The sequence below is a fragment of the Micropterus salmoides genome, unplaced genomic scaffold, assembly GCF_014851395.1.
Source record: "Micropterus salmoides isolate LMB-PRFRI ecotype aquatic unplaced genomic scaffold, ASM1485139v1 Ms_hic_scaffold_7, whole genome shotgun sequence".
Taxonomy (NCBI): domain Eukaryota; kingdom Metazoa; phylum Chordata; class Actinopteri; order Centrarchiformes; family Centrarchidae; genus Micropterus; species Micropterus salmoides.
This window is the reverse complement of record NW_024044459.1, coordinates 19,250,041-19,266,216: the sequence shown is the minus strand read 5'-3', so window position 1 is coordinate 19,266,216 and position 16,176 is coordinate 19,250,041. Positions and strand designations below refer to the sequence as shown.

At 40.2% G+C, this 16,176-nt stretch overlaps 1 protein-coding gene across 3 annotated transcripts in view; it reads right to left on the bottom strand.

Annotated features, from left to right (window-relative positions):
• Nucleotides 1-618: 618 nt before the first annotated feature.
• Nucleotides 619-16,176, bottom strand: part of sh2b3 (SH2B adaptor protein 3) — a 52,160-nt gene continuing 36,602 nt past the window's right edge. For 2 of the 3 annotated variants that reach the window (XM_038702834.1, XM_038702835.1), the window contains exons 3-8: nt 10,885-10,986; nt 9,585-9,673; nt 6,349-6,440; nt 5,831-6,045; nt 4,831-5,008; nt 3,677-4,041 (exon numbers count right to left, since the gene is read on the bottom strand). In XM_038702834.1, coding sequence (XP_038558762.1) covers nt 3,677-4,041; nt 4,831-5,008; nt 5,831-6,045; nt 6,349-6,440; nt 9,585-9,673; nt 10,885-10,986 — 1,041 coding nt within the window. Of the gene's footprint in view, nt 4,042-4,830; nt 5,009-5,830; nt 6,046-6,348; nt 6,441-9,584; nt 9,674-10,884; nt 10,987-16,176 lie in introns of all 3 variants that reach the window. The other variant, XM_038702836.1, reaches the window with a different exon arrangement.

The window sequence follows — 16,176 nt, the reverse complement described above, 5'->3', positions numbered from 1 at the left end:
TTTTCCCAGAGCTTTTGACTTACCGCACCAAGGTGACCCATGAGCCAACTCTATTTGCTGCAGTAAGTGGACCTCTTGAATTAAGATTATTTTGCCACATAACTACTAATTTTGAGCTTTAATGTTCATTCGTGACCTTGAATATGTCAAACATTTAAAATTATTAACTGTAGCTAGATTCATTTCCAAACGTATGAGTGGTAGTAAGTCTTAGCTAACGCTAGCTTAGTCTTGGTTAGAAGATGAATAAAAGGGTGTCTCCCAAAATATCAAACTATTCCTTTAATTCATGTGGCAATCATTCAAATCGGGAATATTCTGTTAATGTTATTGGGACTTCTAATGGTGGAGGCTACATTTCTTTTGGCTACATTTGGATTCTGCTTGCGAGGAAACCTGCTAGCACTGGCCTGAAACACCATGTAAGAACAGTAAGTACCTCTCGACTTCATCCATCATCTGAACAGTGAATATCTTGTGGTCTTGGTTCATCACATGCTTATTATTTTGTACAGCATATACAAAAAAAACAAGACAACACAGACTTCAAAGAGTGCGCACACACAAACTGATCATGTGAATAGTTATTTTTTTTTGGTTAGCTTTATTTTACAAAAAGTCAAATATACAGTTGAGATATATATATATATATAATTTAGATTGCTTATTACTAAAAGTGATGCAAACACAAAATGACGATTTTAAAAGCTGTTGGTTTTCATTGGCTGTTGAGGGGACGTTGGGTTGAACTGGAATGTTTACAGTGCTAAATTAATAAACAGAATGAACAGTATTGAGAACACACATTCATCAACTGGACATTTTTAAAATAAACATACGGGGTAGACTAAAGGTCTTGCTGGAGCAGGTGTTGAGGATTAAAGACACCTGAGGTACACAGGGATTCTTCTTAAGCATTAACTCGATTCATGCAGACAAATTGGAGTGAACCATGAAAAAAAATTATAAGCCATAAAGCAAAAGGAAAATGTGGTAGCCCTGGCTTTAAATATAGCATTATTTTCTAGGAACTTTGGCATTTGTCAAATGTTTGTTTTCTTCAGTGTATGAGCAGGTGCAAAACATTGAATTCTCACTTATCTCATCCATGTAGAAGTCTGATCCTTCCTTACATACATGAAACGTTGTGTGAAGCACTGGGCTTCTCTCAGATATTGCACTACTCTGCACCACATCACATCCGGGGAAAAGCAAAGCAGCTTTCTGGCAAAGGCACAGTCATTCTCCCTAAAACAAAAACAATCAGCAAAGAGAGGGGACTGATAGTCAAAATAGTTATTGTTACCGTTGCTTTCTTTAGCAGAAATGAAACACCGAGGTGACGAGTGATTTGTTTGACTTGAGCACATAAAGACAGGAAGACCAACCGTACTTTTGCCAAAAACGTCCTTGTTTTTGTTCCCCTTATAAACACATTTTTAAAGATGTCAGTCTTTATCAAGATGATACATTAAAGAGAACTACGCAACCATTGTAAAAACATTCCTTTGATAGACAAAGCCAACTTATTGCAGAACAAGAGGAGTAATCACAGCAGACTTACACTAGTCATGTTCATGAGGAAATTAACTTGCACTTGTGCAGGTCTCTTAATAAAAAAACAGGAAACTACAACGATAAAGAGGGCAGAGAGACAGACAGCTTCAGGTTTAAAACATGCATTAAGCATAAGTTTACTGAAAGTAAATCTTAATCAAATGCTAAAGTTAGTGTTAAAGCAAGGTAAGAAGACAAACAGACATGTTGTAGCACACTGTTTCCCCACAGGCATCCCACTGCTAATGAAGTGAAGCTTCAGTTATTGAAACAAAATTACAGAAAATTGGACATTTCATCTTTGGTGTGTGTCAAAACTGCTTTTAGGTGTGATGACAAACTCAGAAGGCACCTCAAATTATTAATTGGTCATAAATTTAAGAAAATACTGAGAAAAACAATTAACATTATGAGCTGGAGACGCGATGCTACTCCCAGAATCAATATCTGCCTGAAGAAGTTGTTCAGAAAATAAATGTTAATATCTACAGAGGCACTTTCGGGAGTTGCATCATATCATGGTCTACTTTTAAGAGACCATTAAAGGTTTAATGACAGATGATCAAACCATGACAAAACTGGATTGAAGTTTTTTTAGGGCTTCGGCTCTCACTTTTGTTGAGAATCCGCACACGACTGCAAGGACGAGACGAAGCTTTGTCAAATACCTTCTGTACGTGAAGTCCCCCCCCCCTCACGATCTTTGGAGTGAAGCATTTCAAGTCTATGTTTCCATTTCTGTTTTATGTCTCACTTTGGTGACACAGAATACCTTTTTACGCCACAAAAATCAATGCAAATGACTTGTTATAGCATAATTCATATCTCATCACCAATTTGTAACGACTGGAATGAAATTCATTCTAAGTGCTTTGTGGAAAGTGTGATATTGTCCACATGGGGCAGAGTTATGCTTTTTAAACATGATTGTAGTGGCACAGAATACCTTTTGCATCAGAAAATTAATTAATTACAAATTAATATGGTAACAATATCCATCCATTTTCTAAACCATTGTTCGAGGCTGCAGGGTGGCAAAGATATATCAATTATAATATCGTTATTACATCATTCCATTTTCTTTGATTTTATTTCAAAAGTTATTTCTATGAGACCATGAAACACTTTGTGCTCATTCAAAAGTGAATTTTGTGCACATAGCGCCTTTGGTGCTTGAAATGTAACATGTGACACTACAAAGACCCTTTTAGAAAAATCCTAGCAGTGAGATTTGGGACACAAAGTCTCTGGGGGTGAATACTGTACCAGACTGAGATCAGCACAGCCATGCTGAAGGACTTTCAATCATCTCACACACAGACACACACCACAAACATGTTCAGGTACAGACAGTGCCGATGAAGAAAGCTGATCTACAATCATTTCTGTGGTTTTCTGTATTTGCTTCAGCGAAGGTTTGAAGGGGGAAGAGGATCAGTTTCTAGTAACACTGACTTTAACCACATTTTCCCCTTTTCAGTTAATCTTTTTGTTTTTCTACAAAATAATCTGTGTATAGAAAAAATACACATTGTTTCCAAAGTGCACTGAAAGCATCGTGCACTTAAATATATAATAAAGCACAAGAGGAGGACTACCTAATAGAGTGTACAGACACGCTCAAATAGAGTGCTTCTTCGTTGGTGTGTGTATAAAAAGGCGCTTCACACAAAATCTCTTGTGTGTGAAAAAGAAAATGTCTTTTAAATATTTTACAGAAGCACTTGATTTAATCAGTTTCACAGGCAGTGTCTTCCCCATCAGTTCAGTCTAAGTGCCAATGAAGTTAAATCAAGTGCACCTCTATATATTCACAAGTATAAAAGCATTTAAACATTTACTTTTTTTTGGCCTGGGCTTGAGGACAGCTACACACGTGGCTCTCCCTCTCTCGCACAGAACCTCAACATCAATAAAATGAGGATAATCATCATGGTCAACACTGTTATAAAACTCACAAAAATACATTCACTGCGGACACTCGGGGTGGAGGTTGTGAGGTGCCTCTCACACACCCACCACATGTTTGTAGGTGGGGTGGTAATAAAATACGTGACGTGTGTGTGATCATGTGTGACTGCAGTCTGTCAGAGGTGATGAAGGTGCTTGACTCAGCGGGTCAGAGCAACATGTACTGGTTGTCTATCGCCCGCTTGCGGCCCCGCTCGGGCTCTAGCTCATAGTCTGAGTCCCGTTGAGGGATGTGCGGGTTGGGGTGGCGGAGCAGGGGTCTCCTCCCCACCGATTCACTCCGACGCAGAGGAGCGGGAGCTGGCGGAGGAGGGTCAGGGACGCGGTTGGTGCGAGTGAATGGCCGATTTCCCGGTTGGGAAACAGAACTGGGACTGGAAGTGGTGCTGGCGCTGGTGGAGCAGGAGGAAGGGGGCTGAGTGGAGCTGCGAGCCAGGCTGCAGTGAGCCAGGCTGGGCTCAGAACTCCACCGATGGAGGGAGAAAGGGACGAGAAGAGCGCCTGAGAGCTGACCTGAGGGAAGAGGAGGGGGAAAGAGAGGAAATGAGAGTTTTGGTGACTACATCAAGAAAAAAAAAAAAGCTTCAACTTCCTTGGCATTTCAGTTGCACACCTGCTTAGCATTACAACAGCAGCACAGGACTGTCGATGTAATTAAAGGATAATTCTGAATCTTACTTTTGTAGTTTTGGTAAGGAAATATTAAGATTGAGAACTTGGCAATATTGCTAAAACTTGCACGAGGAGGAAAAAACAACGGTTTTTAAACACCCATCACACTTCCAAGTTGTGCACCACAGTTGTTCTGTGCAATGATGAATTATAACCAACATTTCATGTGTTTTTTCACTTTGGGTTTTACGGCCTCTCTCTTACAACTTTTTTAAATTACAGAATAAAAAAATAAAAAAAAGGTTTTAGAAAATGTGCCAATATTTCACAAGGAAAAAGAAGATTTATACAAGAGTCAAAAATAATATATTTTAATGTGCCAAAACCTTTTTTTGTCTTTAGTTCTGTCCTATACAAGTAATAACCTGTCTGACTAAACTACCATCTCATTTGTCTGACTGCTTGTGTGTGTTGCCCCATCGGACTTTGCCGCCACAAACTTGGCATGTTTCCAGATCTCAGCAATTGCTTTGGTAAGTGCAATGTTACCATAACCAGTAAAAATGATGGTGAAAACGACAAAAATAAGACCAAAGCAGCGGGAAACATGTTGAAGTAAAAGTCAAATTCTCACTGCTACAAACACTCATGAATAAAGAGCCATGAGTGAGGTGAACGGTAGATTCTCACCCTGTGATGGAGGGCTGGAGCCCGCCACTACGAAGCTGGACAGCGTGACGGCACCGGCAGCGCCGCACTCTAGCGGGATGGGGAAGAGGCGGAAGTGACTGAGCATGTCCATAACAGAGGGGAAGCGCAGGTGCTGTACCCTGCACTGACCCCATTCTGTCAGAGAGAGACGCAGGTGCTGCGGAGACAGAGGCGTGAGGAAAGAAAAAAATGAGAAGTGAGGTCTTCACACAGTTTGAGTCAGAGCCAGAGCTAAAGTGTGCCCTGTGCCCTATCCTTTTTTTTCCTGCATCTTGGTAGGAAATGGAAAGAGAGATAGGGGGCGAAACGCAGCAAAGGCCCGCATGGTGGACTTGAACCTGAGCCGCTGTAGATTGGGCGGGCACTCTACCAAGTGAGCTGACCGTGCTCTGTCCCCTCTATTTCTGTACCTGGGTGGTCAGTGTTCACACTAGGGCTGAACAATCAAAATGTTATCGAAATCAAAATATGGCCTACTGCAATTTTCAAATTGTGGGAGGCGCAATATTTGTTAAAGGTGAAAAGTGTGTTAACATTTTAAATGAAATCTTGTGCTGCAGAGAGGTCCTGGCCTACACATCATATTCTACCATATTTACCAATGGTACCAAACCCCTCAAAAATCACCCCATATTCATTTATTTTGATGATGTAAAAATGATCATTCCCTTCAATAGCGCAAGTCATATTTCAATTACAATGTCAGTCAAAATAATCGCAATAAGCCATCTTTTCGAATTCTCACTTTCCAATGAGTGATGTGTTTGCATAATGCTTCCTCATTCAAGTGTTTACCACCATTGGCAGGAAATGAGGTCTGCACCCATTTTGATGTAGATATCACCGAAAGAAGAACAATGGGGATTAATTCATATTACTAAATTCTTTTGTCGACCACTTCTTGATGTGAACTAAAATGCCAGTGTGAATGAGCCTTCCATTAGACAAGTCTTGCTTTATCAGACATTGTGAGACGTACCTTTGCTTTTCCCTGGTAGTTAAACGTGAGGACGTAGTCACCTCTGCGCGTCTCGCTCTGTCGGACCAGAAACACGCCGTGTCCCTCCGGTCCAGAGCTCTGAACCAGGTAGGCTGCCTTGACGCGGGAGATGGGCCCGTGGAACCAGGGGTAGGAGAACAGGAAATGATCAGTCTTCTGGACACCCTGCTCTGGCGGGGCAAAGGTGACGGGGCCTGGAGAGATGAGCAGATTTTTTTCACTGTTTCTGTTGGTTATGATAACAATGTATTCACTTACTTAACTGCTGAAGTCTGGGAGCACAGTGACATCACTAAAACAAAGTTCAGATAGGTTGTAAACAAATCATATCTCTGGACACCAGGATGTCAACATCTAGCCTCACAACTGTAAACCTGAGGGTTTCAGGAGGACATGATTGATTATATGAACACACTATCTACACCCCGATTGTTAGAGGATGTGTCCTGACAAGACTTCTACACCGAAGCAAAGGCCTCCCTCATCTCACCACTTACTTTGACTTCCTAACTCTGCGCTCCCTCTGTGATTGGCTGGAGCAGAGCTGTCAACCGGGGAGGGGAGGGGCTCCAGATCCACACTGTCTGACCTGAAGGACAAGAACAGAGATACATGCATTTTAATCTTATTGTGGACCACCTGAGGATTAAATAAGTCAATTTCATGATTAATTCATTTATTTAAGTAATTTTTCCCTATTTGGGTTTCACAATTGTTCTTCTAGGAAACCTCACACTCTGCTTGTAGTGGAAGATCAGCATCAAAAAGTTACTGTTAAATGCAGTGTAGGTGCTGGAAAATACTCACTTAGTGTTGATTTATGCTAATATGCTACATATCACACTTTCATGCAGGAGGGGGAACAACCGATATGGGTAGAGAACGAATATATATATGAGTGAGTGAGTGAGTGAGTGAGTGAGTGAGACATATGCTTTGATTATTTGTTTAATGAAATGTATGGGGTTGATTGTTCTTATGTTGTATGTATGATGCTTTGGCAATACACATTCATGCCAATAAAGCTAATTTGAATGGGGGGGGGCGGGGGGGAGTGTTGGTGGGATGAGTCTAGTGAACATGGAGGAAACAGCAGGCTGAACGAACACAAAGCCACCGAGCACAGACAGGAAGTGAGTCCAGTTCACCAGTTCAGATCTGAACTAAGACTTACTGTTCTTCTGTTTCACTGCTCACTCACGCACACACGCACACACACACACACACGGTATGTGTGTGCACATACACAGATGAGAACGGGAAGGTTAAAGAGGGAAGCTGGAGCAAATCCTGCCGAAATGCTGACTTGAGTTTGCAGCACTCTGAATAACAGGAAGACAAGTCTCCTTTCTCCTCACCCAGGGCATTGTGTGTGTGTGTGTGTGTGTTCTTGTTCTTCTATCTTTGTGAGAATCATTTTACGTTTCACTCTTGTAATGGGTGAACATTTCAGCCCGTCAGCAATGCTTCAAGGATTAGAGTTAAGGGCTCAGTATGCTTCAAACAAACTACGCCGACCACATCTAAAGTGGAAAGTGTTTATACCTGTTCCAAGTGGCCGCACTCGAGGGCAAACCAAAACACCTGCCTAGCGTAGCACAGCTTCCACCACCTGGCTGTGTCAACCTGCCTCCACTGACTCTTTTTGCAGGTTGTTGTAGTCTCAACATTAAATGGCGCACACTTTTGGACAATTGGCCATTTCCACAGCAGACAGCAGCTTCTGTTGAGGTTTTTCGCACAAAGCTTTGAAAGTGATCAGATCATATTTGTCATCACCCTAAAACATTTTTTAAAATCTTTGAACAGAATCCTCAGTTTGAATAAAGTGATATTATCTTCTTTTTTCTCTACAACTTGAATGAGTAGGATTTGTAGATTGCAGTTGTGGACACGCCAGTCAAAGTTGGACTGAGGGCACCAATTGTCAAGCGAGCTTGAGGTGAAATGGGGAGAGTGAGGGGCTTTGGTGAGAGCAAAGCAGTTATTCAGAAAACCGAGTGTTGTTTTTTTTTTTTAAGATTGTTTCACAGCGGTTGCATTCTGGGGAGCAAATGAACACAGTCTGCGGGATATGAGGGGTGGATTGTATCAGTATTCATGCACACCAGTACATTTAACGCCTCGCTAGCGCCTGACCCACCTCTGACATTACACCCACAATTTCGATAGACTTGCAGGGCTTACACGGGCGTCATGCACACGTGGCCTGGGCGTATTTCATTTAGTGTGATGTTAACATGGTCGCCTGTGCCACTGGCTTAACCACATTGCACTTTAAATAAACTGAAGCTGAAGTTCAGTTGAAGTATGTGAACAAACAATGAATTCAAGAGTGAACTCTGACCTCACTTCCACACTGGATTAATATTCACTGTACTGCTGACTACCGACTGTGTGTGTGTGTGTTAGTGTGTCTAAGAGCATTCCAGACATCTGCTGAAATGAGAAAGGTCCTGAGATTCTCCCGAGTCTCAGACCTCCCCCACACTTCCTTTCACACACACACACACACACACACACACACACACGGTCAAACTTATAAAAGTTTTTTTTGGACGTTATCGTGTAAAAAGTCCACTCAAGAAACAGAAAACTTAAGTATTCCTCTAATTTGTATTGGGTATTACTATGAATATTCCTTCATGTAGAGAATTGCCCCAAATACAAATGTTTCTTTTAAGAAACATTAAATTTTAACTTCTTTTACAACTTCTAATGTTTTCTTCTTCTTTCTTATTTTCATCCTTCCATCCATCATCTTCGGTTTATCTGAGGTCAAGTTGAGGTATTTTCTTACATTTTCTTATACTATTATTTATTTTCTTTAGTAATGTGTGTCTTTTTGGAGTCAGTTTCATAGTGAAAAAGCTAGAGAACCACTCGCTTAGAGGACCGCCAAGTCTATAAAAGTTATGTTGTACTATTTTTGTTGACAAATCTTCAGATCATTATATATTATTGTTCTATTTGGTAGACTGATCTGCCAGCACAGTCATCATCTTATAAATTATGATTCTGAAAAGGATCCAGGGACATTGTATCCACAATATATACTAAACAAAAGTAATCACTACCCTACCAGGACTCCCACACAACTCTCCAACATTAATAAGTTTAACTTTTACTGTACATACAAGAAAAACTTGGGTTCAATTTTAAAAATACATTTACTGCAGAACTTAATTCCTAACAGAACACTCTCCACACCACATGTGCTACCTCTCAAAGGTTTGGGGTAAATATTAAGTCGGCTGATGAGTTTGATAAATACATTTTTTCCATGAATATTCCAAATATAAGGCCCAAATCTGCTTCAGTCTGTAGAGCCATAAAGCAGGTATGCAGTATGTGTTTGCATTTTCACCTCCACACAAGTAAACATTCACCACGCCCACAAAGATCCAGAATCTTAAGGGAAAAAAGCTGCGTTAGGGGAGACAGATGAGGACGATGAAGGCTCCTATTACCATCCTCGGTGTGAGCTTGGGACCCAGCTGGCTTTGTCAGGAAAAGCCAAACTATTGATTTCAGTTTTGAGTTGGACTCAATGCTAAAGAATAGCCCCCCTCTAAGTTTAAGGTTTTAAAATGAGTTGCAACTTCAGTCTTCAGTTTGGTTAGTCTTTGCCAGAATTTGGATCAAATTTGAAAAAGCAAATGTTTGAAACAGACTGGGTTGAAATATTGAGGTATCAGGTAATATAAAAGTAGGTACAGGTAGTGTTTCTCACCTGTTGGTGATACATTCTTTTAGCTCTGTGGTCCAGGAGCTGACCTGCTGGTCGTTGTCTGTCTCAAATATCAGACTACCTCGATTAACCTGCAGAGACAAAGGTGCTTTCATATAAACCATCCATGTTCTATAGATGCTGGACTGCACTACACTGTGAAACTGCAAGAAATGTACTAGACTGTACATACACTGACGACACATTTAGGTGTAGGCTCAAATGTTTTCTAAGTTTTGTAGCTTATTGTAATGATCAAAAACAGGTCCAGGTGAAACTTCTGAGTTAACTAATACCAAAAAATAGATCGACATATTATACATACACAATATAGAATTAATAATTACAGGGAAGACAGAAAAAACTAAAAACAACATGCACCTCAAAGTATCAAAGGTTTAACATTCAAGGGTCAAAAAGCCTCAGGGAATTTACTTTTATTGAGCCACCAGATATGAAATAAGGGTGTCTAAATCTGTCGGAGATATGCTAACAATAGTCAGAGACTTTTGCAGAAGCAGAACTTTATAAATTAAAAAGAAAGATGGGAGGAAGTATCCAGAATATGTTAAATCTACCTATTTTTCTACTGAATTCTTTTCAGCACTAGTCAGGCTACCAAACTGTGAAAGAAAGTGTGCCTGCTATTTAATACTCACTTACTCACTGTTATGGCTCTAAAAATGTTGTAGTTTGCTTCTTTATTGTGAACTAAGGTAATAATCTATTTGGATTCAGGTTTATTACACCAGATTGCAATGGTTTCCACAAGAAAATTCTTTCAAACCACTCCTGCAGCAGAATCCACTTCTCTGCTGCCCTCCATGTGGTCAGTAAACAAACAAGTTCACTAAAACACAGATGAAGATACATTTTCTATAGTTGGTGGAGGATGTGGATGGACAGCAGAAACGTGGCTGGTGATGTGAGAAGTTTCTGTGGATGTTTTGATACGTTTTTACCGCACATGAAACCTATACTGAGTCCATTATAACTGGCATAATCCAAGCTGCTGTTTGGGAAGAGAAAACTACAGAGTGGCGAGTACTGGAAAATAGTTTGTACTTCTATAGAGCCTTTCTAGTCTTCCGACCACTCAAAGCACTTTTCACTGTGAGGCCTAAATGAGGGCTATTTGGAGAGTTTTGTTATGACATGATATGACACAATGATTGTCCTGTTTCCTCTTCATGTTTCAATCACAGATTGAGGGTTGAAGATCTAAGCAATGTGGATATAAACAACACAGTGGGCAGAGTCTGCTTTTTGAACAGATAGAGTTGAGTTGAAACCCCGTACATACCTTTAAAACAAATGTGTTTAAGTTGTCAGGCATCTCCAGCCGGTTGCAACGACGGACTTCTTGGATATCTGAGCAGTGAGTCGTCAGCTTGGGACTGGAGGCCTGAAAAACACAATGAAGACATGATGAAAGGCATAGAAACAGAAAGAAGAAAGTAGAAACTGAAACATAAAAGCAGTGTGTCACGACTATCTTTTATTGTGTTCAACAGCAGTTTTAACCAAAACTGGTTTGTGTAAATAATAAAATGATGAAATGAATCTTTAACCAGCCGCTGATGTCTAAGGTGGCAGACCATGTGATACTACCAAGTTCCCTGAATCCCTCTACTGTGGTTGAGTTAGCTAGAATGGAAAAGACTTCTGAGTAGGGTGACACTGCAATCAGTCTTATTTTAAGCAAAGCTACAAATATCACACTACACCACAGACATACATGTCTGCAACATGGATGCTGCCTATTCTACTATTCGCTGAGTCTTTGAACCTTTCAAATCGTCCACAGAAAGCTTGGAAAGCAGTGCTAGTTTCTGTCAGTGTGTGACACATTTTGTCTGTGCGGTTATATTGTTGTGTTTGTGTGCATGTGTGTGAATGGCTGACTGCTAATGTGTGAATGTATACAGTATACGCAGTTTCTATATGTGCAAGTGTGAATTCTCCGCGCTGCTGAAATTGGAGCCTCCCTCTGTGAAAGAAATGGCAGTGAACCATAGGAATGTGACTGTGGCAGAGCTCCAAGGTCGACCCCAGCAGGACAAACTGTGTAATTGATGAAGTTAAATGAGATATGAGGGGCTTCCTGGCGGCTCTTTGACTTGAGGCACACAGCATGAACTTCAGTGACTATATGCCGACCACCGACCAACAAAACCATCAGTGACCCTGACCCTATACAGTAATAAAGCAGAGCAGACCGCTCTTTAAAGCCCTGTCCCATGCAGGTAAACTTAAAAACCCAGCTGGAACAGAAGGATGGTTTGTGCACAACTACAAACACATGCACTCAAACTAATCATATGTCACTCTTAAAGCGATGCGGAGCGTTTGAGCCCCCAGACAAAAAACGAGCGCGGACACAGCCACCGGCATAAACACACACTCACACTCACGCCTCGGTCAGCCATGTGTGTACAGGCCGGTGGCATGTCAGGTCAGAAGTCACCACTGAAATGAAAATGAAATGAAGCCTAGGTGACAGCGGATAGAACTACGCTGAGATACAAAAGTCTGCAGCTTTTATTGAGGAACAACAGTTTGTGCGTCACATGTTAGCTACATATGTATTTATGTAGTTCGACCAACACTAGAACATGCACTTAGCTACAAACTATACATGATATATTGGTTTAATTACACAGTACTTACCATCCATCAATAAATCAAAAAAAAGAAGAAGGATCATACACTGTGACACATTTTGACCATGTACTGCAATATCTTCACTTTATCGTGATATAATTATATGAAGTGATCATAAATATTATCACCCAGCCCAGGATGGAGCCCACTAAAATGTATATTGATAGCAGCAATAGCACTACACTTTCTCCCATTAACAAACACAGCAATGCTAACAAGCTACAGTTGGACCAACACCAAACACTATGGGACAAGCGTATGCAAGCAAGCAGAACAAAAAAACATTACAAGGGTGGAGGGGAGTGAGTAGTGTGAGAGAGCAGAAGCAGCAAAAGGAAACAGACGAGACTGGGTAGGAGAGAGCACAAGAAAGAGCAAGGAGGACGGATTCCAGGGCTTTATCCACCGGATGAGTTTGAGTCTATGTGACAGTGTGTGAGCCTGAGGAATGCCTATGTAAATCCCCCACACACACACCCACCCACCCACCCACCCCAAAAGAATAGATTAACCCCCTACTCGTCCAATTTCCTCAGTTTTCCAGTGACGTGAATGAACCCCATAAATCCAAATGCTCTGTGTTTCAACCACAGTGGCTAATATTATCAATAAAAAGATGAGAGGGATGTGACTCATTTAGTGAGATCTGAGTCAGTGAATGAGGAACTGACTGAGAATCTACTTGTACCAAATTGCTGCCACAGCTGAATTTTAGTCCAGGGTGTTCAGAGAAATTAGTTTCTGCTTCTTCAGATTCAGGTTAAAGCTTTCAGGTTTTCTAATAACTGGAATTCTTAGAAAGAAAGTGAGAAAGATACAATCAGTGTATTCTCAGAGGGGAAGGTGTGCACACATTTTCCTCTGCATACAGATTAAAAACAAGCTGTTGTTATTGTACAAGATATTCAAAGCAATACTTGATACTCATAATATTCAGTCACACTACAGAGGCAAGTAAATAAAAAAAAAATCAATTAAGTAAAAAAAAAAAAGATGATTTAAGGAGTTAATTCTTGACACAACAATCTCACTGCAAGGTTGACTGAGAAGCTGTTGTGAAGCTTTTGTTTCACATGGTCTTCATCAGCAGATTGTTTTTGATTTGGTTTTGTCAACCGCTGTTTCGAAGATCAAAAATTACCTCTGAACCCCAACTAAGCCCTTAAAGTGCTTTAAAAAAAACAAAAAAAACTTTCCGTGAAAATCTACAACTCTGTGACAACGCTCCACAACAACTACACACCTGAAATTCGATATTGGTGCATTCCAAGTGGAAACATTAGTGCTTGTTATTCTTCTGCAATTTAAATGAATAAATATACAATTAGAGCTGAAACGACTAATTGATCTACAGAAAACAAACTGCCAATTCTTTCAATAACTGATTAATAGTTTGTTATTTTATCCCAAATTTTCTTGTTTAAACTCCCCAGAATGTGAGGATTTGCTGTTTTTTGCCATTTAATATCATATTAAACTGAATATCTTTGGGTTTTGGCCTGTTGATCGGTCAAAAAACATCTGAAGATGTCCGCTTGGGCTTTAGGAAAATATAACGTGCATTTTTCTGTGTTTGACATGTATAGGCCATATGATTAATTGAGAAAATAATCCTCAGTCATCAATAATGAAAATAATTGTTAGTCGCAGCCCTACTTACAGAAGATTTGAAATGTAAAAGATTTTAAAACTATTCGGACATTGCTGATTATTGAATATGTATTTATCCATTTCAATCCAAACACTAGAGGATGAAGAGTAAAGGATGTGCGTTAAAACTTCATCATCCATCTCCATCGTAACTACACAGGAAGTGCGACAGCTACTGAGACTTGGTGTTTTTGTGTGTCGGTGAGCACTTGAGCTCAGAGTGACTCATTGAGAGGAATTTAATGTGAATGAGTTTCTGACTAAGAGCATCTTTGAGGAACCATGTGTGTCTGTGGAGGAAAAAAAAAAGAAGAAGAGAAAAAAAACAACAAAAAAAAGAAAAACAGGCAGCAGATGTTTGACTGGTTGAGCAACAGCAAAACAGGCCTCATTTCTGTGAATCAACTTCATCAGGGGAGCAAGTTCAAGCTCACAGCACATTTCCTATTACTGTAAACTTTGGTCTCTGTAATACTCCCCAGAGAGGGGACACACACACACACACCTCCCTACACACCCACCCACCCACCCACCGAGCAGGCCTTTACCCTTTCCTTCCTTAAATTTTCTGACAACTCCTTCAAGATTATTTCCTCACACAACACCACCAAGCAATGTGGGAATGCTAAGTGAGTATTCATGAACTATGTTAGTGTGTTCAAGTGTCTCAAACAGGGGTGGCCATTCTTACTGCCCACCCCTACCAGAGTCAGAAGGTGGTAGGTAGCTGCCTTGCACGGATTAATTACTGAACGGAAAGGCAATCTAATGACGAAAAAAGACACAAAAACGACTAAAAAGATACACTAATAGATCACAAGAGATGCAAAATGAGATGTAAAATGACTAAGAGATGGGGAACAACCACAAACAAAATGAGACTTAACCGACAACAAAATGACACAAAGTGACTAAAAAGATCCTTTGACATCAGCGTAAAGTACAAAACACGTGTGTGATCACTTCCTGGCTCCACACTGAGTTTCAGGCTCATCATGTTTCATGGCGCTCGTATTGACGAGTGGCAAAGAGGCACGGCGCTGTGCCCCGGGCCATGAAGTGTTGGAGGGGCATCTTTGAGAAGACTAGTCAATGTGAGAGGGCACAGGTGGCTTTGGTGGGAGGGGCTTAGCGGAGTGATACGCGGAAGGTTTAGCATTGTATGTTCAATTGTTACTGACTGCTGCTTTAAAGCTGTGAAACCTATTTCAGGAAAAAGAGAGACGGGAGCTTTTTCAGTCAAAAACAAACAAACAAACAGCAACAACAAAATGTATCAGCAGCAGAAGCAGAACAGAATATCACACACTGGAGGAAAATGCAATTTCCATTTTTTAACAAAGTAATCTGACTGATTGAAAAGAGGCATTTCAATCTGACTGTTTATCATGTAGAAATACAAAGCAAGAATACGTGGAAACACAGCACTGTTTTACAGCTTGATTCATGACTCTGTTGGCCTGTTTATTTGTAATCTACCGCAGTAACTTCATGTTACTGTGTGATAATGACCCATTCTTCTTCAGCTTGTTCAAGCTCTTTGTTGAAGCATTATGAGTGAAATATTCAAACCCAAGATTGTGAGGTTTTTTAATGGTTGCACCGTTTTATAAAATGGAAATATATAAGATGTCTTCTTTACCTTTCTGTACAAAAAGTAAAGACATAACTGTGGGTTTATGAATGTGTTAATGTACATTTTCCACAATATTTTGACATTTTACAGACTAAACAAGTAGCTATTAATAAAAAAAGAACAGATCAACTCATAATGTTAATTGTAGCCCTACAATAGATAGATAAAATATTTTCAACATTAAGCTTGGTGATCTGTCCCAGTGATTTTTTGACCTTTGAACTTTTTAGTGTTGACTCCAAGTTCTTTTCAGATTGAGTCAACTTTCATTACCATATTTCAACTTCACACACAGAGGACTGATACTGTCAATTTGAGACGCAGATATGCAACAGGGACCACATAGCTTACATATTGATGTGTGAAACTCCCCTTACAATAATATTTACAGAGTATATTATTAATGAGTCCTGTTGGACTTCATGAACTCTACTTCACCACACTATTTGGTGCATATTTATTATGTTGCACATGTAAAATCTTACACAAGATATGAAATTCTTCTTTATTTTTAGGGCGAGTTTTTAACACCAGGCCAAGGGCGAGAGTTGATGATTAGCATTTTGGGCTAATTCTAGCTTGTTCTAATTGATTGTGATGGTGTTTTTTATTGTTGCATCATATCATCAAATGGAGATATGAGAC